At 42.2% G+C, this 23542-nt stretch overlaps 2 protein-coding genes across 6 annotated transcripts in view; one reads left to right on the top strand and one right to left on the bottom strand.

Annotated features, from left to right (window-relative positions):
* Positions 1–635: 635 nt before the first annotated feature.
* tgfb3 (transforming growth factor, beta 3) lies at positions 636–11556 on the top strand. The gene is made up of 7 exons (XM_038729533.1): positions 636–1413; positions 5734–5897; positions 7203–7332; positions 7482–7589; positions 9555–9699; positions 10271–10424; positions 10518–11556. The coding sequence occupies exons 1-7, from the start codon at positions 1068–1070 to the stop codon at positions 10674–10676; spliced, it is 1206 nt and encodes a 401-aa protein (XP_038585461.1). The 5' UTR covers positions 636–1067; the 3' UTR covers positions 10677–11556.
* A 158-nt stretch (positions 11557–11714) lies between these two features.
* The window catches only part of ttll5 (tubulin tyrosine ligase-like family, member 5), a 45984-nt gene continuing 34156 nt past the window's right edge, over positions 11715–23542 (bottom strand). For 4 of the 5 annotated variants that reach the window (XM_038729526.1, XM_038729523.1, XM_038729524.1 and 1 more), the window contains 3 exons: positions 19561–19739; positions 16154–16233; positions 11715–13393 (listed from right to left, as the gene is read on the bottom strand). In XM_038729526.1, the coding sequence (XP_038585454.1) occupies positions 13341–13393; positions 16154–16233; positions 19561–19739 (312 nt within the window). In that variant the 3' untranslated portion in view covers positions 11715–13340. The remainder of the gene's footprint in view (positions 13394–16153; positions 16234–19560; positions 19740–23542) is intronic. The other variant, XM_038729527.1, reaches the window with a different exon arrangement.

The following is a 23542-nucleotide window of genomic DNA, read 5'->3' as shown; positions in this document are numbered from 1 at the left end:
GAGTTTGCCTTCCACAATCTCAGAAAGGAAGTAGAGAAATGGGACCTGAGGTTCTGCCTGATGTCCGCTAGATGTCGCTGTTGCGCATGTTTTATGTTAGAGAAACTGAACGGTAGCCACATCTAGCCAGTAGGCTGGGGCCCCGTGGGCACCTTCAAGATCACTTTTGTTAACTTTGGCTGCATTTTATTTTCCTCTAAAACTTTATTTTAGATGTGGTCAATATTGTCCAAAGACTATTGTCCAAGATCCACCATAAAATTCCACTCACCCCAGTCAGGCTTAGGGTCCTTAATTGATGGATTTATGAGCACACAGTAAAACATTCACTTCGGTCTTATTCATTAAGTACAAATTGTTTTTTGTCCTCTCCCTCCGTAGAAAGGACAGAAAACAAAAAATTTGGCTTGACAAATCAGTGCAATCAGTGGGGCTTCCGTATTTTTTCGAGAACAAGTTCTTGCGAAACCCCTCATTGCCCAATATTATGCACGTGTTGTAAAGTTTGACAACACAACATTTTAAGCCTTAAATCAATGCATTTCAGATGAGGACAGATCTCATTGTGTTACAACTGGCTGCCCCTCCCTCGGAAACGTCACAGCTTGTGGCTATAAAGTATGAGTGAGAGTGGAAAGCGCTCGTGTGTGTTAGAGGCTGGACTGCAGGGAGACAGCAGAGAGGCTCACTGACTCCACAAGCACAAGTGGATGGAAAGAGCTCAATGCAATGGAGAAAGTGACCCGCGGTGCAGAGATCGGTGCCCGGTAAACTCGGGAAGAAGAGAAGAGATGCTTGCATGAGACAAGGGGGGATGAAGAGTAGGATAAAGAGTTATAAGGAAGAGTTGAGATTATTTTCCAAAATGGCACGGATTTGCTCCCATGCAAATGCGCATTTTGCAAAGATGACATAGCACTTGAGAAAATGGGATTCCTCCAGGAACAGAACTCACTCACGACCTGAATGAAAAGAGAAAAGGGATTCTTTTCCTAATCGGAATTTAGTTGTGTTTTGTCTTTTTTTTACTTGACAAGCCGCGGTTGTGAGTGAAAGGAGAGTAAAATATGAATCTAGGGAAAGCACTTCTGTTTTTCCTCCTCTCAAATTGTGTGACAATGACTTTGTCGCTATCCACTTGCACTACGGTGGACATCGACCACATAAAGAAAAAGAGAGTAGAGGCGGTCCGGGGACAGATTCTAAGTAAACTCCGGCTGACCAGTCCGCCTCAAACAACAGGTCCAAGTCAAGTACCGTTTCAGGTTCTGGCCCTTTATAACAGCACCAAGGAGCTCATTGAGGAGCTGGGAAGAGACAGGCATCAGAGTTGTGGACAGGATAACACGGAGACTGAGTACTATGCCAAAGAGATATACAAGTTCAACATGATCAATGGTCCGCCAGAAAACAGTAAGTGTATTGTCTTTTGATTATTTTTTTTGCAACTTCCCACACTCACCTAATAAACTACAAACATATTATGTATAATATGTGGGTGATTAAAAGTATATAGGGTGGAGTTATTATTTATGATTGGCAGCCAACACTTTCAGAAGTAGGCTAGATGCTCAAACGTGATCCAAATGCCTTTGGAAACTCACTTGTGCAAATCTATTTATGCTCATAAAACTAAAAACTTTATGGCCTCGATACAACATTTTTATAGGTGAGGTAACGATGTCAAAAACAGGCACCTCATTTTTCCAGCTGGCGTTAAGTCCACTCGTGTCTGTGCAGCTTTTACGCTCAGACGCGCCTGTGCGCAGTGGAGCGGTGCGCAAAGGAGAGGGCAAAGTAAGCAGTCTAATTGGAATGAGCACCATTCCTCATACATACCTCACACCAAAGCTATGGGAACTCCAGCCTAACTCTGACACATTCCTAAGCGAGGAAAATTCTCAGGCAGTTAGTCTAGTAAATTTTGCCAACTCCAATACCTCATTTCCATTTTCTGGCCGTCAGATTCCCAATATTTTTCATCCACTGTTACGACTCTCACTTCTATTCCCCCCACTATTTCTCTTTAGTAGCGAAGAGCTGAGTAGCTCCGTGTAATTCCCTTGTTCATCCATATTGGTATTTCCTGTATAAACTATGGTTCATTGATTGTTCCAGAAATCAGAAACAGAAGCTCACTGAGCAGCAGATTCTCCAGAGAAAGTCGGTTTTTAAGTAGAAGAGTTTGATTTGTGCCTGTTCATGGTCAGAGGCCGGTTAGTGTATGGTGTAGCCATTTTGAAATCAACAGGTGTTTATGCTGTGCTGTGACACTAAGCAGAGCCTCTGCCGGTTCCAGCATTAGCCCTGAATCAAATCCATTTCACAGGTCCCACAAAGTGCTTCTGACATTCAAAATACACAGCTCGGGGTTTATCCACTGGTCAGAGGTAGCCAGAGCTCCCAAAACAAACAGAGGTCTAAGGAGTGGAATCAGTGATGGCCAGGTGCCCAGGACACATCACGCTGGTCTCATGCTGTAGGCCATACATTAGGCGATAATACAAGACATGAACTTGACTTATTACTGGCAAGACGTTAACTTTTATTAACAGAAGGTGCCAACATACATTAATTAGCACTTTTCTCACCCTTTCCATTATGTAATCGTAAAGAGAGCAGGGCATGTTGCACTATGCAGGAACATAACGTCTGTCACCTTGATCATTTTGCAGTGTAGTTCATTTTCATTCCTACTGGATATAATGAGTTTTACATTCACTGTTTTTTGGAAGGTGGGAGTGTTTGGGAATGTTGTCAAGTTTTGCTTTTTTCCTGCCCAGTTAAAAAGTTAAACAGAAACTTTTCTCTCATACTTGAATGCGCCACTTGCTCCAGACTACTTTGCTAGACACTACTAGTAATTCAAATCAAGTTATTTCCCATTTATGACTAAATGAAACATAATGAAGACTGGGCAGCAATAGATCTTCATTTTGTAATGCATCAGAAGACCAGTGCAGCTCATTATATCATCATAAATCAAATACTGTTGAAGAAATTAGATTAAGACATTATTGAACTGAAGGATGACCTTTGGCACAATACCATTTTAAGAAACCATTGAAGATCATGTCTTGCACACTGAAGCATGTAGCTTCAGTGAAATTTCAAGCCAATCATTGACTCAGTGTTGGGTCAGTAAAAAATGAGGACTAGCGCTGAGGACAGCAGGGTATCTGATATATGGGATAGTAGAAAGATGATGTCATCTGAACAAACAGAGACAGAGGTCTCTGGCCTGTTCCCAAAGAAACAGCATCTACCCCCACCACCAAACTCCCACGCCTTTGCCATTTTTGCTTCCTCATCCTTAATCAACTGGAATTTTCTTTTGTTTTTCTTCAGAACAGAGCTGCATAACATCATCTCATGTCTTGCCCCAGTAGGGAGTAGAGAAATGACACTCTTTTCTGATACAAAAGCAGCATTTTAAATCTGTTTTAATAAAATTAAATGTCCATTTCTGGGTAATGGGTAAGTGAAAATCAGACCATAGCATAATTCAAACAAATATTAATTTCAGATACTGCTATTTAACACGATAATAGAGCACTCAAACTACTATATTGTCAAAGGAGTATCTGTTGTTGAGATCTAGACACCTCAGGAGCTGGCTAACACCTGCCGCCTAATGCTTCCTATTCCCTTTGTTTACCTCCACAAAGCTCTGGAGAGACTGATATCACAGACAATCCTCCGGGAAAGGGGAAATGAGAGTTGATTCCTGAGAGTTTTTACCAGTGAGCCTCTGTGTCAGGAGAGGATCCCAGACACAGGAGGGTGAGCGTGTGTCAGGGTGCGAGGTTTGGTCAATAGCGTCTGTATGAGGCACTTTATGTTAAGCTTTGCAACTGGGCCATTCAAATGTCAGTCCCCGGGCCTTCCTGCCTTACCTATAAATCCCTCATTTAAAGCCAATCTATGTTCAAATGTATTGAGTGTTACTATCAGAATGAGATCAGCTGGGCATCATTTTGTTATCTAGGCTTTTATATGTGACTATAAATACACCTTTGCAAATGTGTTAATGTCCTGGATTAAAACTAAATTCTGTAATCAGATTCTTAACTAGGAACAGTGTGTAATTTATCTAAATCAGCAGATCTAATTTGTTTATTTCCATGTTTAAAATACAGAATATCAGAGTATGTTTTTTGATTATATATAACACTGGAAAAAAAAAAAAATTAGGCGAACCTTGTATCAGCATCCTGACAATCGGTCTTAAGCGCTATCATCTAAAATGGTGGTGTCAGTAAATTGGTGAATGTATTTCATTTTAATTATACAAGCAAACCCCTCCACTTACCAACATGGAACAAATTACCTTTCAGACCCTTGGCAAAAATAAGCCATAATGTGAAATCCACCTAAAACCATTGCAATGGGGAAAATGAGGTCATCCAAAAGGAAACCAAAGACTTGATTAGAATTTCAAATCTCCTCTAGAAGTGGGGCTTTCCACCTTCTGTGGGGGAGGCAGAGGGGGTGAGACAGAGCAGTGAGTGAGGGGAGGAAAAGGCTACTGAGGTTTCCTCCTTATAGATTGTGTGGAAACACTGGACAGATATCTGGCTTGGGATGAATGCTGAAAAGGTCACCTATAAATAGGAAAAGTTGAAAAAAAACTTTGTGGAAATATCAGATAATGACTGGGAGGACGCTCAAATAGGATTATGGGTCAAATGAAGTACAGATACTCGGAGATGTGCGAGTTCCTTTTGCATGACACAGGAACAACTGAACTTCTGAGTTTCCATTTGTTCCGAAACAGCTCGAGGTGCAAATCAGCTAAAGGTGCAGTGCCCTTTTCAACCACCAACAAATCTGAGGCTTTGTAATAAAGTGTAAGCTTAGAGTAATAAATTAGCCATGGTTTGGCTGTAAATGACTGTTTCCACTTGGCCCATAAAAAGTTTGCTATGTGCTTGTTTTGCCCAACACTGCATGTGCTTGGCCTGTTAAATTAATAAACTGTTCAATGATATTATGGTATAAAAAGGACAAAAGCTTCAGTAAAACAGGAAGCTTTTCAGATAGAATCACAATGTGGCCATTTCTTTAGCAGAATCTGCTAAAGGTCAGTGTATTATCACATACAGCAAAGTTATTGCTGCTCAAGCATGCACTTAGCTGGGTTATTGTCAGGATGGAGTTGCCCTCCTCGATGGTTTCTCAGGTATTGTTCTGCTCCAGCTTCTGAGCCTACATGTTCCCAGCTAAACCTCATGGTTCCAGGGAATACTTGGCTGCTGTCCGAGCCCTCGGAACACCTGTTGGGCTCCAGAGCTGGTGGGAGGAGGAGCACACTGCCGTCCCACTGCAAGCCTGCTCCTCCGCCACACATGGGACATTTGGTTTTCATTTCATGACTTCAACTTGTTGCTAACTCGGACCGCACAAAGCACAAGCAGATGGTTCGCGGTAATGGCCCACGTCTCTCTGGAATGGACAAGAAATAGTAAAAACAAAAAGAGCGAAACTTGTAGAGGGAAATCCTCTGCAAAAAAACGTATCAATAATCAGAAGGTAAACATGTCCACCCCTGTGAGGATGTCAGTGGAAAATAGGCTTTGATAACATGTACACAATGAGGTAACAGATGGATAAGAGCTTAGAGGGATTCTGACAAAAGAAACAATAAGTTCCAATATGATCTTTTTTTGTAAGGAGATATTTAATAACATCTTTAAAGCCACTGTTGAGTCATCATTTCCACTTTACCCGCAGATGACCTCCCCTACTGCCCTAAGGGTATCACCTCCAAGGTATTCCGCTTCAACGTCTCGGCCATGGAGAAGAACTCCACCAACTTGTTCCGGGCCGAGTTTCGAGCCCTGCGGATCCCCAACCCCGGCGCCAAAAAAAACGAGCAGAGGATTGAGCTCTACCAGGTGTGTGAACTGACCGTTCGTTTCCACTGTTAGCAGAGCGCAGGGGGGGTAATGTGCTCTATTTCTCTCAGAAGGCCTGTGTAGGTCAGTGAGAAAGATGAAAACATTTATATTAGGGTGTCCAACTCCCTCTCTCCTCTTTTCATGCGCTGATCATTATTCCATGTGCGTACAGTCAAATGGATTCTACATTAGGGCAAATTTAAGAGCTTGCACAGCCGTCTTTAAGAAACCCTAGATTACCATTCTTCTTTCTTAGCTGTCAATCTCAAAGCAGTTGTCCATCCTTGTTAGATCAAGTAAGGTGTTATTTTTTCATCAGGGGGTTTATAGATCTGCACCTGCATTTATGTGTTTATGAGTATTTTTTTGTGAACTGTGTTAAAGCATACATACAGACATCTGTTCGATGTCTGTATGTATGTGTGGGGTTGGGGGGTGGGGGTGGTGGTGTCAGGAATGGATTTTATTTTGTTCGGTTTCCTCATTAATCTCCCGTGAGAGACTAGGAGTAATGATCAGGTTCCAACATTTCCTGCCAGGGAGACAAGCGTCTCCGGACTGCATACCACCTCTGAGGCAAGGCTCTGGCCAGCGCTGAATACAGACTGTCAGGCCCTCAGATTGTTTCCAGGGGCCTAGGAGGAGATAGAGGCAGGGTCACCCACCGAGGGAGTAAATGGAGCTGCTCGCTCGCCCCCACACTTTTCAGACTGGAGCTGATTGGCAGACGGCTGACACTGGCAGTCCTCTGGCCCCCCGTTCCCACAGGAAGACAGATTAGATGCTGACAATGTTCAGGAACCCGGTTATCCACAGCACTGCTGTGGGGCTAAAGGCTCATACACACCACCCAAACACATACATTTCTCACTACTAAACACATTTGTTCAGGGAGGTGCTGATGCAGATAGGAATGTCTGAACCACATTGTTGCGTTTTCCCCCATTGTCAGTTTTGTACACTTTGGGTTTTGGAGACTCGATAACACAGTTTGGACCTGAATGCCCGCACTTCTTTTTTTTTTCTGAACTGCATGACACTGCATCTGGGAGCCCAGCTAAAGTCAAAGTTTGAACCGCTGATGTGAAGGACAGCCAGGTTCTCATTGGCTGAGGGGTAACGCACAGGCATTAACTTGCAAAATGGGGATATCAACACAGGGAGTCACTTTTTCCATGAGGAGTAGACATTTGGCCCAAGGCATCCTGGAGAATCTGGCTCAGACAGACAGCTCTAGTTCTGTGTGTGTGTAAAAGAAAGAGAGTTTATGCAGCTGGGTCGCATTTTCATCTTTCCTCACAGATCCTCCAGAAAGACGACCCCAAAGCCAAACAGCGCTACGTTGGGGGCAAGAACGTCCTGACCAAGGGAACGCCTGAGTGGGTCTCCTTTGATGTTACAGAGACCGTGAGGGAGTGGCTGATGTACCGACGTGAGTGGGACACCTCACATTTTCTTTGCATCTCACCTTATTACATATCCCGCCAAAGAGCACCGGTTCATTTAACATGCAGGATAATGGCCTCAGGGAAAAATGTCACCTCCTTACATCCTTACCGTCTGCTCTTGTTTCCCCCTCAGAGACCAATCTTGGCCTGGAGATCAATGTGCATTGTCCCTGCCATACTTTCAGGCCTAATGGTGACATTATTGAGAATGCCAATGAGGTGCTGGAAGTCAAGTTCAAAGGTGAGACTACATTTATTACATCAGTGATGTGACAGAAATTAAGATGGTCTGGATTTGTATCAGCCGTTGTTTTCCTAAAGCTTGTTATGTATTTGCCTTACTCAGTTAAAATTCCATTTTAACAAGGTTAACAAATATTGCCATGCTTTCACACTGACAGACACATTTATATAATGCCAATATGATGAATATTATAATTGGGTGAGAGAAAAAATGGTCGGTTAATGGTTAGTGTTGGTTAGATAGTGATAGGTGAGTCAAGATTCTTAGCTGTCAAATTCAGTGGGATGTTATCACTGTCTGCTCCTCAGTTTATGGCACGCAACTACATAATATGAAGTTATAAAATTTGCTTATGGGAAATACACTTATTAGTTTTCTTGCCGATAGCTGCTTCAGATTTAGCGTACAGTGGTATCAATCTTCTGATCTCACTTGCAGTAAGAAAAAAAAATAAACATATTTCTAAAACTGTCTAATTATTCCTTTGATTCTTGCACATCTCTCTCCTAGATTAATCAAATGTTTTCTGCTTTGAATAAGTTTTGTAAAAATTGGGAATTAATAGCTCCTGTCGTTTTCAAGTATTGTACTCAATTTGCTATGTTTTGAGAGCAAATCTCAGTCTCAGTCTGGCCTGTTGTCCACGTTTCCCGATTTTTTGTCCTGTCTCTATGGCCAAACTGTGGTCGCTAAGTCTGTATTTTGTCTGGATTTCTATGCTTTTGAACCCACACCGTGAAAAAATGTTCAGCCAGTTTGTATTCATGATCAAAAGCCAGATAACATATACATCTGTTTGATTTGTGTTTGATTTGTCTAATGTTCCAGATAGGCATCTCATGTTTGTTGAAACATTTGGCTTATTCTGATTAGTGCTATTGAGGGAGTGCTGTTTTTAGGATGATCTGCATTAGTGGGTCTTAAGACAAATTTATGCTAGGAGTTTGTTTTGTTTTTTTTTGGGGGGGGGGGGGGGTCTAGTTTATAGGGACTGTTTCAGATGTTTCTAAAATTTCATGAATACTTTTGGATTGTTAGTTATATTAATAGTGGATACTGCTTAGTGTTCTTCTCTTTATTTTAAATATGGCCCAAAAAAACTCTATACAGGCCCTTTATAGGACACCCCATCTGGTATTTGCATCTTGGCAGAGTGAACTCTATCATTTACTTCTACAAATGTCAGAGGAATCGATGAAAGCCCAAATAGTTGTCTGTCTTTTTCTTAATTTGCATGAAAGGCTCAGCAGGCAGTTTGTTTCTGTGTATTCACTGCCAAATTGAAGATGCCTTGATTTTGTCTCTTTGTGCTGGGCATGTTCTAGTGCAAGCATGAATGACAATCCGGTTATAAAACACTCACAATACTCTCGTTATTAGAAGACTGGTTTAATCCAGTCATCAACATGTTCCTGCAGCAGCAATAATACCTACTGAGGCCTTTTTGGTAAGATAATGGGTTTCCTCTCTAAGAGGAAGAGAGAGACACAGAGCATGGGAATACAATTGATCTGGTATCTCACTTAGCACTGGGGCCCCCGGGCCCTCAGTCCTGGGAACACTCCCGACTGGCTTGGCCACAAGGAATGTGCTGCCACGGTGCTCAGACGCTTGGCCCTGAATTAAAGACAGGCGTACATATCCACCAGCAGCATCTCTCCTGAGATATCCACTGCTTTAACTATCAGGGGTAGATTGGATGAGCAGACACAGGCCCAGGGGGGAGAACAGAGGAAAGAAGGAAGTTAGGGACCAGAGTTGAATAAGAAGAAGGATGAAAATTGTGCCCGGGTATTACAGGATCCTCCTGCAAATGTTACAGTTGACTACACTGATTAGAGTGAAGCTGTGGTTCCATTGAAGTCGGCTCTTGAACTTGATCTTTACAATTCTCAACAAATCTTCTGTATTTTTGGGCAGTTATTTTTGGTATCCTCCAGACTAACTGAGTCACTCCTGCAGGTATGGATCCGGACTATGACGTGAAAAAACCCAAGGAGCAGCTCTACCCTCACCTCATCCTCATGATGCTCCCACCCCACAGGCTGGATGCCCAATCCTCCTCCCGCAGGCGCAAGCGGGCACTTGACACCAATTACTGCTTCAAGTAAGACACATTTCATCATCCTGGGAAATGTAATGCACTGCTTGAACTATTGTTCAGTGTCTTTTGTAAAATAATTTCTCTCGCTACACCTGCACTCAGTTTTGGAGAGATTTGAACACTGGGTATTGCAAAGGAAAAAACGCCACTATTACACTTGTACAGACAGGGGGTATGTTTGCAAGTAGTACTTCAGCCAAGGCAACATGAAATGGAAATATCAGCTGTCACGTCTCAAAAAGATGGCAGGGAAGAGGAATACGTGGGCACAGAATACATACAATGAGCTTGTTAATCACCTAGATGAGCATGACAGAGGTATTAGCTGATACAAGTCTGGATCTGTCCCGGTACTAGCAAACACTACCTCCTCTTACACGACGTCTCCTTAGTTCTGAATTCAGGCTGACAGGCAGCACTAAAGACACCTGGGCTGACTCCAAGGGGGAAAATAAGGGCACACCTAAGAGTGGAATTTCTCAACGTCTCTCTCACCTCTGGCTGTGGGGCCATAGGGAGGAAAATGTATACAACTCTGAAATGTAATCCTCTCCGTCCTCTATTGTCTCTTCAGCAATTACGAGGAGAACTGCTGTGTGCGACCACTATATATTAATTTCCGTCAGGATTTAGGCTGGAGGTGGATCCATCAGCCTGAGGGGTACTATGCTAACTTCTGCTCTGGACCCTGTCCTTACCTACGCAGCGCTGACACCACCCACAGCTCGGTGAGACAAAGTGCCACAGCACACTGAAATCATGAATCTGTTTGTGGTAAAGTGTTTGCTGATTTCTATCTCCTCCTACTCTTCTTTCCTTAGCTGCTGAGCCTGTACAACACCCTGAACCCCGAAGCATCCGCCTCACCCTGCTGTGTTCCTCAGGACTTGGAGCCACTCACCATCCTCTACTATGTGGGTCGCTCCCCTAAAGTCGAGCAGCTCTCCAACATGGTCGTCAAGTCCTGCAAGTGCAGCTAGACTTCAGGGCTTCAGGGCCCGGCGAGAGACATGGGATGTGATTGCTCCCAGCACTACTCAGGAGCGGGTATAAGGGGTCAGAGGGGGCGCGGTACAATTTGTCCTCCACGAGTGCCTCCAACCCCTGTGTCGGCCTTGCCCGAGCTCTCTCACGAAAAAACAAAGATGCAGTCCACCACTCTGCTCACAACCATTGGCAGCATTTACCTAGAAGACTTGTCAAACACCACTTTACTAACGGCGCTCTCAGACCCATCAGACCTCTTCCACAATCGCCTTGTTTCTCATGTTTGTTTTTTCGCATATCCCAGCATTTTGAGTAGCCTGTACCTCAGTGTTACATAACGTTGGTATTCGAAGCCCATTTTCAATGAAAGAGGAACAGAACAATAATATTAAAATGACCACTGCTTTCTTAAGGACATACAATAATTGCAGTCAAAAAATGACTGAGAGTGCAGACTGAACTCAGTATGATAGGAATACGTCAAAGAGGGGGGAAACAAAATGATGTTTCCCTCGGCCCTGACACACAGGACACCTTCGAATGTCCGAGCTGGAAACTGACGCAGTGCACGCCACAGCTCCCTACACTGTTTAGGATTAAATGCTGTTGATTAAAAATGACCTTAGGAAAAAAGAAAACATGCTGGAAACCAACCTTTATTTCAAAGTAGTATTTCCATGGTTATGTTTACCTCTGTAATACAACAGGATGGTGATTCCAGGGATCGTTCTGTTTTAAAGTGAAGCCTTTCTGTTGTATGAGACGATGTATGTCACTAAGTGAACACTTAACTAGATCACAAACTGTAAATGTCTTTCTTATTACTCTTGGAAACACCGTTTTTTTAATTAAAAAATGGACAGTTTGATAGAATTGTTCTATTTTCATTATTGTTAGTTTGTCTGTTTGCATTAAATATTTTAGAGCACTTTATTTTAAAGGGTAATCGGGTAAATTTAGATGACCCAAAGTGAAGAAATCAAAGTCCAGTGATTGACAACTTCCAGTGTACGGTGAACAAATACATTTACTGACATAAGCAGCATGTTTTAATGTTTTCTAGGTATTCATTTCAATGTTGTTTGACACAGACTGCCTGGATGATTCTAAAAACATTACATTTCCATGCATGTGTGTTGTAAACAAACAGCAAAACAGATTAAATGATAAGACTGTAAACAACTTTGTATCACCACAGGAGAATATACACATTGAATTGGAGCCTACAGTTGGATTCTTGTAATATAGCATGTGCTTGTTTAACAGCAGTAAATCCACAACATGAAGTTTAACATCGATTACTACACAAAAACACAATCAAGTGTATTAAAATCATTTCTGTTGTACTGCATCAAAAACTATGATCTGTGCAAAATCACTCTGATGATAATCAGTTGACGTGACAAAGACATGCATGAAATTCAAGTATTTCTGACAAAGTCATCATAAACATAGGCTCAATCTATTGATATATAACAGAGATGCTTTATTGTATGAACACGCCCTGAGAGAACTCACTAAATGGTCCCAAGCAACAGAATATCCCTAAGGATATTGGTCTGCTGGTGCAGCATTAACCTTCATTGTAGGAATGTTCATGCATAACCATTATTCCTCTTTATGTTATGCTTTGAGCTACATAAATGGCCAAAAAGGCCAATAGTGGACAATGTACAGTAAATAAAAACTACTGATGCAATAACAATAATTTACTTCATAATAATATTAAATTTGGTCCATCCAAGAAACTCAACATCAACAAGTCAACAGTTTATAGGAATAATCAGAAGCTTACTAAATTCTTGATATAAAACCCGGCAACAGTGTTACATTGTCCTTGTAAACAGGGAACAAGGCAGCAACCAATCATATTTAAGCTCACACCTACAAGCAAAGAATTCTATACTTTAACACATCCTTAGGCGATGACCATAGAGTCTGTTTTGGCAGCAAGTTGTCTTGCCATAAGGGCCGGGGGTTGGACTGTCTTAATGCTCGAAGCTACACATGAAAGGAACGTCTCTGCATGCTCACCATTCATTGCAGCAAGATATGAAGCTGCTCATACAACCTATACAATACTGTTCAAACAATCAAATTAAATCAAACAAATTTTTTTTCTAAAGTCCCATCACCTCACCTCACCTCGCCTGTTTGTATAACTTTTTAGGAAGAAAAAATGTACATGAATGGTTAGCAGTGCACATGCCACTGCATGAACAAAACGTTGAATCCTGTAGTTAAAATGCCACTGGGGCTTGAAGAACCATCTGCTGAAAGCTATCTGTCAGTGAAATCTTTCTGTGGCATCAGTACCATGGCAAGAATGAGGGCGGACAACTGTTGGGATATAGACTGAATGTAGCCAAGGGGGATAAAGGGGAGGTGGGGGGAGCTGAAAAGGCCAACTGATGTTGAGCTGCGCAACAAAATCCCAACCTGCGTCAAAGCTGGGCATTCCTGGACTCACAGACTATCCTCTTGCATGTCTGTGGCTGTATCACAGAGAAGTTAATAGGGCCCTGTTCGATGTCTGGCATGCTTTCATCTGTTGCCGTTGTCCCTTCCCAGAATACACCTCTGTGAGGATGTAGTTACATGCAGAGACACCTGTCAGGCTGACAGAGGGGCAGGATGTGCCTCTGGGTGCCTTCATGTCATCTGTGACCGGGCTCCTGACCCTGGAACAGCTTGTGGTATACAGAAAGACCTGGGAAGAAACAGATGAAAGACTAATTAATAAAAAGAGGGCGGCACAAGGTGTTTATGCTTGTTTAGGTCAAGCATATGCATCAAAAACTTATACTAAAACCCTCCTGGTCAATGTTTTGTTGATCTTAATTTATAGTCATGGTGGTTACTAGCGAATCTGCTCATTCATCTCGGTGAACAGCCTTTTGTCTGGCTGTCCCCTCGTTCTAAGCCCCCTTGCTCCCCATCCTTTCGGCTGGCACACGGCCAGGCAACCAGTAGAAAAGGCATTCCCAGTTCAGTTAGAGCTGCCGTGTTTGTGCTCCCAAACAGTATTCCCTTTCATTCCCTCTCTGCACACTCTGTTTATTTTGGTGCTCTTTTACACCGTGGGGCCTGACTGAGCTGGAGAACGAAAACATCTCCCCTACTTCCAATCTGATGACATGACCGCTGGAAGCAGCTTCCTCTAGCTCAGCAAAAGAAAGTTAATGGGACAATATCCCGCTCCACATGACACTTAGAACAAAAAATGATAGGAGAAATAAAGTCAATAGCTTGATCAATGGCAAACTAACCCCAAAGGTCAGACAGAATAACAGAATAATCAGTTATCAACCATAATTATTTTAAGTTTGGGTCTTTTTATACTCCAATACAAAGGAATCTAAACTTATGTACTGTTGTTAGTATATACATCTGACATTATCTACAAGTACCAAGATACCAAATAAAATACATTATTTAAGAAAAGTAATCTAGCATGAAAAAGGTGTATTATTGACTGCCTAAAATTAAACATCCAATAACTTATGTAATACATCTGAAAACACTATGACAGCCAATAACTACCTTCCTTTCCCAACAAGGCATCAAACTGTTTTATTTTGATAGAAAGGCCTAAGCTACCCGTCCCAACATGATCGGACTCCCATTAAAATGGCACAAGTGCAGCATTCATTGCCTTCTCAAACTGAAAGCAATAAATCTTCTCACAGTCACCAGCTGTGGAGACCCAAGAATCTCAAGAAAGCTTCAAGGGAAGCATTGTAAAACACATGTGGTCGATATAATCTAGGTTTGTAAGCTTTGATCGGCCCTCATCAGAACCCCTCCCCTCCTCTCATGTCAAACACTAACACACAAGAAGTAGGGAAGGAAAGGGGGAAATGGGGTGAGTGAGCAGGAAAAGTTATCCAGAGGATAAAGGGGGAGTTGTATGAGCAAAGGGAGGAAGAGATTAAGAGAGTGCACAAGAGAGAGATAAAGGGAGAGTGTGATTAATGGTGGTTGACAGCTGATCATAGAGAATGCTCTCCATTTGGACCCACTCTAACTCCCTGTCAGAGTCGATCAGGGGAACTCAGTCATCTCGCTACAAAGGTACACTGGGCAGGCAGAAAGACCTGATGCACTCCTAAGCTCCACAAAGACTGTGCCCCTTCTAATAACACCCCCCTCCCTCCAAAACACCACAGTGAGTCTCTGTTCAGCTCCCAGTCCCACTCTCAATACATGGTTAACTGGTTTTGGTACTGGGATTTATTTTATCTTTGATTCAGACATTTTTTTAAAGTCAAGAGCGAAGCATCTCCCCCACCCTTTGCGCCCTGAACGATGGAAAAAATGCATTCATGAAATTCAGAAGCTTCTCCCAACGGATCCAGTTACAGTAATTGATGAGTTTATAAGATGTTTGTTAACCTATGCCAGCCTTCATAGTTTTGGGGGGGAAGAGGGAGAATGAAATGAAATGTTCTGGTCACAGACACACATACCCTTTTTTTTCTTGGGGGAGGGGGGGGGGGGTGTTTTTCCAACAAGCTGATCTCTGGGTCGGCTCGACTGTGACACCCACGTGATGTGATGAATAGTGTGATTTGCTAATGCTAATGTATAGTGGGTCTATGGAAAAAAAGGCCTTGATTGGGCAAACAGATGTGTGCATCAGCGTCAACTGCTTAATATCACTGTTACTGCAATAAGCTCAACACTTCGCTCAGGATGGAAAGAGTTGTGGAAATAGGGCAGGATGACAGGGCACACGTGAGTGCGTGCACCCACAATTGCAGTGCATTACCCATAATAAACTTTGCAAAGACTGAGCTACACATTTCGTTCTCTTAAGTGTAATTTCTGGGGTACAACTGGACAGCCTTTTTGGCGGAAGGAAAGTAATTACGACTACTTACGAATGACCGACAGATGGGAATGCCCAAACTGTTCCCATCACTGGATCTCATTACAAAATGTCATCACTGTTATGCTTCTTTACCCTTCAGCAGTAATCTGACCTCTAGTCTTGGATACATACAGACTGTATGATCAAACAGAAAATTACCGCACTGGAAAGTTTGTTTATTTTATAATAATATACCCATTAAGATCTGGCTGCTTTAACTTCACTTGGCATTAACTCTAAAGAGGGTCGTGGCACAAGTCATTGTAATATAATAACCAATAAAACCTCACTTGTACTACTTTAACAAGGTTGTAATTAAAGTGTGTACACTCTTTATTATTATGACAATGTAGTTATCTTTTACAGTGTGTAAAATACATTTACACATCCTGCACACCACCGAGCATGCTGGAGCTGGCTAAAAATATCCAGCGGTGTTTATCAGTCCTCCATGGGGAATGTCCACTATGCCTGGCTGTAATCACTGACACTGGCATAGAGAGGGTATAACGTCCCCCCTGCACAAGGACTACAGCACCAACAGGCCAAGTTATAGCACGGTACTAAGCGTGTGTAGAATTGCAGCATCAGACCCACCTGTTGGCCGGATGGCTTCATGGACCGTATGCTGGCCGCTGGATACACTCCCACTGGCTGAACTCTCTGTGGACGCCTGCCTGTTAATCAGACACAAGATAACTGTCACTTAAGACCAAAAATATAATTCCCAGAGGGGTTATACAGTGACAAAAGTGTATCTGAAAAGCAATACATCGGGTCCAAGCTGTTTGAACACCTCGCTATGGATTTGCCCCAGTGTACTGTTCTACTCAGAGCTAAATTAATATGCGAACATAACGGTTTTTACAACTTGTGATTATTTGAGCATATGTGTGTGTGTGTGTGTGTGTGTGTGTGTGCATGGTGTCTGATGAGTCATCTTCTGACCGGAGAAAAGTTCAAATATTTCAAATAGCGTCTCTGTGTGTGCAGTCAGTGCAGGCTAGTGGGGGTTAAGTGTTTACTGAGAGCCTCTCACGCGCTATTGTGACAAGAAGGGGGCAAATTCCTGATCCTTGTCCTGGGTGATGTGATTTTCTCATTGGCAAGATTATTGTGGTGATTACTATATGGACCTGTGGGCAATGACTACAGACAATTTAAGTCACATACATAGTCTTTCTTATGTGGTGCATAATCAGAACAGCAGTATTTACTTTGTATATTTATCTGAAGGGTTTCATACCGAAGTCTGGAGATCATAGACAAGGAATCACAAAGTCCTTTTCACATAATCATACAACAAATACAGTGCTTTCACAGAGTAAACCATTATAAGAACTGGTGAGGCGTAGAGCAGGAGCAGACACGTCTGTAACCTTATACATTAAATCTGTTAAGCATTTTTTAGGGGGAACAATAAATAAAGCTTAGCTGGCATTAACCTCTCGCCCCATAACAGCAGCTTGCCAAAGGAGCATTAACAAGGTAATGAGGGTACACACTACCTCCTTGTAAGGGGCTGCACAGTTGTTCTTTCATACCATTACACAACCACAAATAGAACTGGCCCACTTTAAGCGTGGCATACCTCGACAGGAAGCAACCCCTTTCATATTGAAAGGGAAAAAAACTTGACCTCTTGGTTCTTCACATCACTTTCTTTGTCAACAGTCTCTCACTCTGTCAAGAGTCAGGCAGCAGCCAGAAACACTGAAGGTGAGAACAAAATCTGAACTTGTAGTATGCCCAGATAAAAGCCTAAAGATGACAATTTTAGTCCTGACATAAATATAGCTGTTTTGATTTTTTTGTGTATTCAGGTAGCTAGTCTTAATGTTATTCAGGCTGACCAACAGTGATAAAGTTTAACCATAAACACACGTTTGGCACCTTCTGTGTGTATACAGTATCCTGTGAAAATAACTACTGTTGTGGCTGATTAATAGGGAGTGAAAGCAGCAGCGAGGCTGACATTAATGGTGCTGCTGTAATTGTCACCCTATTAGTAATGCCACACGACAGCCCGGGTTTCCGTAGTTACAGCTGCGTCTCGCCAAACCTTGCAAACAAAATACCAAACAGGCTCATTTATTTGTGTTACAAATTGCTCCTTTCAAAGCCTTCACTGAAGTCATACTACTCTGAGTCCTTGCAGCCCCTCGAGTTGGCAGCTGTGGTATGTTGATAGACCAGAGAGCCCTGCCCTGCTGAGTAGATACCAACATGAAGCACATTTGCTTCAAGCAAGTGTACCACATGTTAGTTGAGCTTAAAAGAAAGTTTGCCAAGGTCTTTTCTAGCTTCTTTTAACCTTTAATTACAACTGAATGCTGACTAGTCACTCAGTCCAATCACTGGACACAAGTCAGCAGTTTCAGATAAAGCTGATTGGCTAGCACTCTTGTGGGATTTTGTCATGCAGGCCTTCAAACAGAGGAAATCATATGCCTGTGTCAACAGAAATCGTCACTTCATTTTCTTTCTTAAAGAAGACCAAAAACCAAATGTCATACCAATAAACAGATTCAACTAACAACTGTCAATGATCACCAGTGGTGTACTACTCATGGGAGGACCAGGTGAGGCCAGTGCTGGTAAATCTGTATCAAACAACAGCTTACAGTTCAACAGCTGGCTAGAGGAAGGTGTTTGGAGAGCTGGATAACCTTGAACTGTTTGAGTACACCCAGCACAGTGATTCTATTATAAGCTGGAGGAGCTTAGGCCTACACTGGGATGCATTTCAGATGTGCCTCAATAACAGAGGTATTGAGTTGCCCCTAAAATGAGCGCTGGAAATAAAGGGAAGCAACCTATTATCCCACCATTCTCTGCAAACAATCATCTCCTTTCTCCTGGGCTTGGGTTTACTTTTCTCTGTCATTCTTTCTTTTCCCCTCTCTGTATTCTTTCTTTTCATTGTTTCCATCGGTGCATTTTTGGTCCTGAAGCTTCCGTTTTTCCCACACTCTCCCCTGTCACACTGGTCGACCACAAAAATGCAGGACAGAGGAGAGTGTGAGGGGGCTCTGGAATTCCACATGCAGAGGGTAAACACAGCCACTGCCAGGAAGACACACACACAGGAGCAAACACAGCACCTACCCGGCTGCCTAACCTAGTCTACAACCCCTGGGCTGCACCACTGCCCCTTTAACTCTTCTCTTGCCAGGTCCAGTTTGTCCAGTCAAGTAAGATGACTGAATGTTAACACGTCAGCAGAGCGAGGGCTTTGCTCAGTGCTACCTGAGTGCTACTGTTCAGAATGTCTGCAAATTAATGAATTAAGTCACACAGAGATGGACAGTCAGATAGTTGATACTGCATACAGTATGGGTTTCAGTCATATACAATATAAACTGTCTTTATTCCAATCTAGTCATGCCCTTCCCACTTATGCATTAGAGGGCTGTGAAGAGTCCTTCACCACTGCAACAGCATGCTTTAAACAAACAATCCGCCCTGATCACAAAGGTTTGCTGTTGTTGTGTAATTTGGCCAGATCTTGCAGTAATAAAGTCATAAAGTAATTGAAGGAAATAGCTGGCAGTTCAGCCCTGTTTCACTCCTTTCCTTTTATTTTCCCTTCTGTGCTCTTCAGCTTATCTCCAAACCAAACAGGATTTAAACGGCGCTCAGAGCCCGGGCCCTTCCACTGAACCACGTTCTGTTTACGGTTCAGGCAGAAATCAGGCCTGTGATGAGGTTGTTTACTGAACAGGCAGATACACCCTGAGGCCAAAAGACTGGGAGCACTCCACTACACACAAATTCTAACTCCATTAGCATTGGCCATGTCCTCTTGAACTCACCGATCCCATGCACTTTATCACGATCCACAAGCAGCGGCCGATCAATGCCACCCCACTGCAATCACTTAATGTTCTATGAATTTTCTTGTGACTGTGTTAAACTCTCAGCTATACTGGATTTAAGTAGCATCAGGCATCAAAAAGAAGTAAATCAGGAGTAAATGCATTCAGCAGCAAGGCTGGTCTTACTTGATGAAGCGCTTTGTTGCCGTTTTTCTGATCTGTCCTTCTCTGGCATTGCTGGGCGGCTTTGGGGCGAGAACAGGACTAACACAGGTTTGGATGTGGCTGTGGCCATGACTGTGGTTAGGCCGAACATGAAAGGGCAGTGGGCAGCTGGATGAGTTTGTGGGATCAGGAAATTGAGCCTAAGAAACAAGAAAGACAACTGTTATGTTATATGTTATATGCTAAGGTAAAAATCATTGAGGCAACCAAACTACTTTTGACACTTTTATCACCTTAGTTTGCAATGATAACTTTGATTGTAGTTAAACCTTTATGGACAGGCAGTATAGGTCAGTCCCATAAGAGACGCTACTAATGATGACTACTCACTGATCAACCATTCGTAATCAATTCTGATCCAAGAAAACATGTACTTACTGAACCCATGTGACATTCATTGTAATTGTAAATGTAAATGCTCTGTATTTGTATAGCGCCTTTCTACTCTTTGCGACCACTCAAAGCGCTTTTACACTGCATCACATTCACATTCATACACTGAGCCTAAGTGCTCAAATGAAAGCTGACATTCACACACATTCATACACTGGTTGAATAGCGACCAGGGGCAATTCGGGGTTCAGTATCTTGCCCAAGGACACTTTAACGTGCAGCCAATCTTCCGATTAACGGTCAACCTGCTCTACCTCCTGAACCACAGCGGCCAACTGTTGTCTACACTACTGCGACAAGACTGCAAAAGATCTACAATCAGGTATTCAAACAGCATATCAAGGAAGACGCCTTACCAAAGGAGTTGTTCACAATTTGTACACCGGTAAATTAAGCCTACCAAATAAGAAATTTCAATCACGATGGGACAAAGCATTGCGTAGATTAGTTAACTTTCCGCTTATGCATCTTTGCTCTCAGCTTCATTGAAATGTGATAAACAAACAATTTGGAGTATTATCAGATGTAGTATCAGATGTCAACATTGCAATAGTAGAAGATGGAAGATCCTTGGACCATACTCCTAATACATGGAAAAAATATGAAATCTGAGGTTCATTGTAAGCTGTGCTATAATCTGATGACAGGTTTGATACATACCTTGGAATCTACTTGGTCAAGAAATGTTGAAATTTAATACATGACTTGCTGACTTTCATTACATCTATGTAAGACTGAATCTACTGTTTGCCTCAAATAGTAAACCTGCTCACAACCAAACTTCTTAAAATCACCTGTAATAGGGTCTTGATTAAAGGGCAGGTGTCAGATGTAAGAAAAGATTATGATGAAACAAATAATGATTCAATCTATAATTAACACAGTTACGTATGTAGCAACAATACATCTTTTTAGAATTTTAAATGGTCAAGCAACAGAATACTTTTTATGAGTAAAATCATATGGTTGTTTTGAAAAAGGATATTCTTAGTGTATAGGTGCTGGGAGTTTGACCCTACTCTGCCCTTAAGCATATACAGTATATATATGTTTGTATGTGTGTGTGTGTGTGTGTGTGTGTGTGTGTGTGTGTGTGTGTGTGTGTGTGTGTGTGTGGCCTATGTATTTTCAGAAGTATGTAAAATTAATCTTAATTCCAAAAGAGGAATAAGGAAGTGCAATCGCATTTGGAATGGGTTAGTCATGAGAAGAAATTTTGGTCTCTGGTCATTAGGGTTAAATATCAAAGTGCTTGACATGAATTAGTGCAGATATTAATGAAATGCCATCCACTATCAAAACAAGCTCAACATTTTTTGCAGTTGGCTGCACTGAGAAGCAAATTCTTCACATTATTTATTTGTTTGTACAAGATCTCATCAAAGGCTTGGGATGGGGTAAAATACCGTTTTCTTTCTGACATAATATTTTAGAGCCACATTTCATTCTGTCCTTGCAGTGCTCGGGAATGCTTTTCATACATTCCTTCCACATGTCATGCCTACGCTATTTTCTCTGCAGCTTTATACGGCTATCTAACAACCTAATGGTTTTCCAGCTTCACAGTGCAGCCGTTCAAAGGGCCGGCAGTGTGACAGGGAATATCTGATGTAATTTGTGTGTTGATAAATGAGAAGCTGGGTTTCCAGGTTGCAAGGCCTATGGCCGCAATTCAGTTTGAGCGGGACCAGTAAGGGCACCTTTCTTTGGCTGCCAGGTGGCCCAGTGCCAAGACTGTGGAGGAGCCGAAGAGTCTGCACCCAGTAACTGGAACGTGGATTGGAGCGCCGGAACAGCCCTGTCTCTTTCTCTCTCACAGAAGTACACACTCATACACATATATGTACATGAGCACTCACGCTGAATGAAGCACTTCCTTTTGTGTTTTCAGTTAAACCAAAATGATCAATTAATTTTCCCATGAGGCAAGTTCAGGAATATGAAGTACAACTGCAAAGAAAGTGGGTAAAATAGCAAAACATATATCGTCTGAAGGATGGAAGACATCAGTTTCAATAAAGATACACATTGCTAGGACCGGCTACCAGAAAGCCCAATGTGGGTGGAACAAACTCGAAGGGATGACAAGGATTTTAGGGAGGGATCTCTGATTTGATGGTGAGACAACCGTATCCAAAGTCAGCCTTCCTATGACCTCAGTTTGTGAGGGCTGAACAACAAGATGGCTCTGTTGTAAACTCCATATGTAGTCCTTCATGCCACAAACCTTTTCAGATTGTTCAAGACATTCTTGCCTCCATATGCTTGGAGTATGTAAAGAAACTTGGTCAACTGTGCTCAGACTGTGAGACGAAATGAGAAGGGGAATGGAACAGAGGAAAGGCACGGGATCACTTTCATAAAGTGCCTTGCGTAAGGCTACCAGACCAAGCCAAGAGAAATATCACCTCAATTGCATTAATTAAGGCCCAACCAAGATGATGAGAAAACAATGACGTGAGAGTAACTGCATTACTCATGACAGATCGGAAAAAAGTGGGTGCATCCAATCATCCCACCCTGTAAGCTGTCCCATGGCATTCTCCTGTCTCCATTTCTATCCATCCATAGATGGACTCCACAAAATCCTCTGGAAAATGAACAAGCACACTCGCCCTGGTAAGATCCTCTTTCAAAGCAACCGTACAGAAAGACGGAGAGAAATCTTTTTTCTCTAAACATCAAAATGATGCTGTGCTAAATGACGAGACATCCTTACCTTTATAAATGTCCTCTAAAAACCAAAGTCAAATCACATCTGTCACGGCTAGTCAGGCATGACTAAAAGGTTTTCTGTCACTACATTATTACTGCTGAGAAAATCATATCCCAAAATTTTATTTGTGTTGCAATCATAGACTGTAGGTTGCAATGGGAACTCAAATGGAGCTCAAATCTGATATGAACTGTAATGGGAAGACTTCAAACTTATAATGGACTCTGTACTGGGGCCTCTCCATTATGGACAGCATTCCTTGATTACTCATCTTCCAATATAAGCCTAGCCGAGTCACTAAACAATGTAATCTTCGGGTAAGGAGTCATGTTTGGCTCTCCAGGAATGAGCTTCTGTTGAGAAGAATATTCCCACTGAACACCATTTTGTTAAGTGGTCTGGAAAGGAATTCTCAGAATAGCTTTGTAAATGCTAACATGAAAGATTTCCCCTTGATGTGGGTGTATTTTTGACTATTTTGGACAGTACTGTGCTTAGGTAAGCGAATATTCTGTGCACACAAATGAGGGTTTTCCTGAGTTATAGCTCAATAGTTCTCATACACAGTCTTCATCCATGTGGTGCTGGCATTAAAGTAAGAACAAAAAAACAAAAAAATAATTGAAAGACACATTTCTCTTAAATATTTTACCAAATCCCAATTAAACAAAACAAAAAAGGTCGTGTTTTAAAAGGAACATACCATGAGGAATTCAAATTGCATCAAAAATAAATCCCAGCAACATAATGCTGGAATTTGCTGAAACACAGCTTCTAAACACCCAGGGCAGTGAGCAGTGAGCAGGGAAACCAAAGGTTCAAGCCGATGTGTCT

This window comes from Micropterus salmoides, unplaced genomic scaffold, assembly GCF_014851395.1.
Source record: "Micropterus salmoides isolate LMB-PRFRI ecotype aquatic unplaced genomic scaffold, ASM1485139v1 Ms_hic_scaffold_19, whole genome shotgun sequence".
In the NCBI taxonomy this organism is placed as follows: Eukaryota; Metazoa; Chordata; class Actinopteri; order Centrarchiformes; family Centrarchidae; genus Micropterus; species Micropterus salmoides.
Note: the sequence above shows the minus strand (reverse complement) of the source record. Positions and strands in the feature narration are given on the sequence as shown.

Bases quoted from the DNA above. Each gene is read 5' to 3' on its own strand.
- tgfb3 (XM_038729533.1), top strand. From the start codon at position 1,068: ATGAATCTAGGGAAAGCACTTCTGTTTTTCCTCCTCTCAAATTGTGTG. The intron at 7,590-9,554 runs GTGAGACTACAT...TCACTCCTGCAG, and splicing joins GCTGGAAGTCAAGTTCAAAG to GTATGGATCCGGACTATGAC. The intron at 9,700-10,270 runs GTAAGACACATT...TTGTCTCTTCAG, and splicing joins GACACCAATTACTGCTTCAA to CAATTACGAGGAGAACTGCT.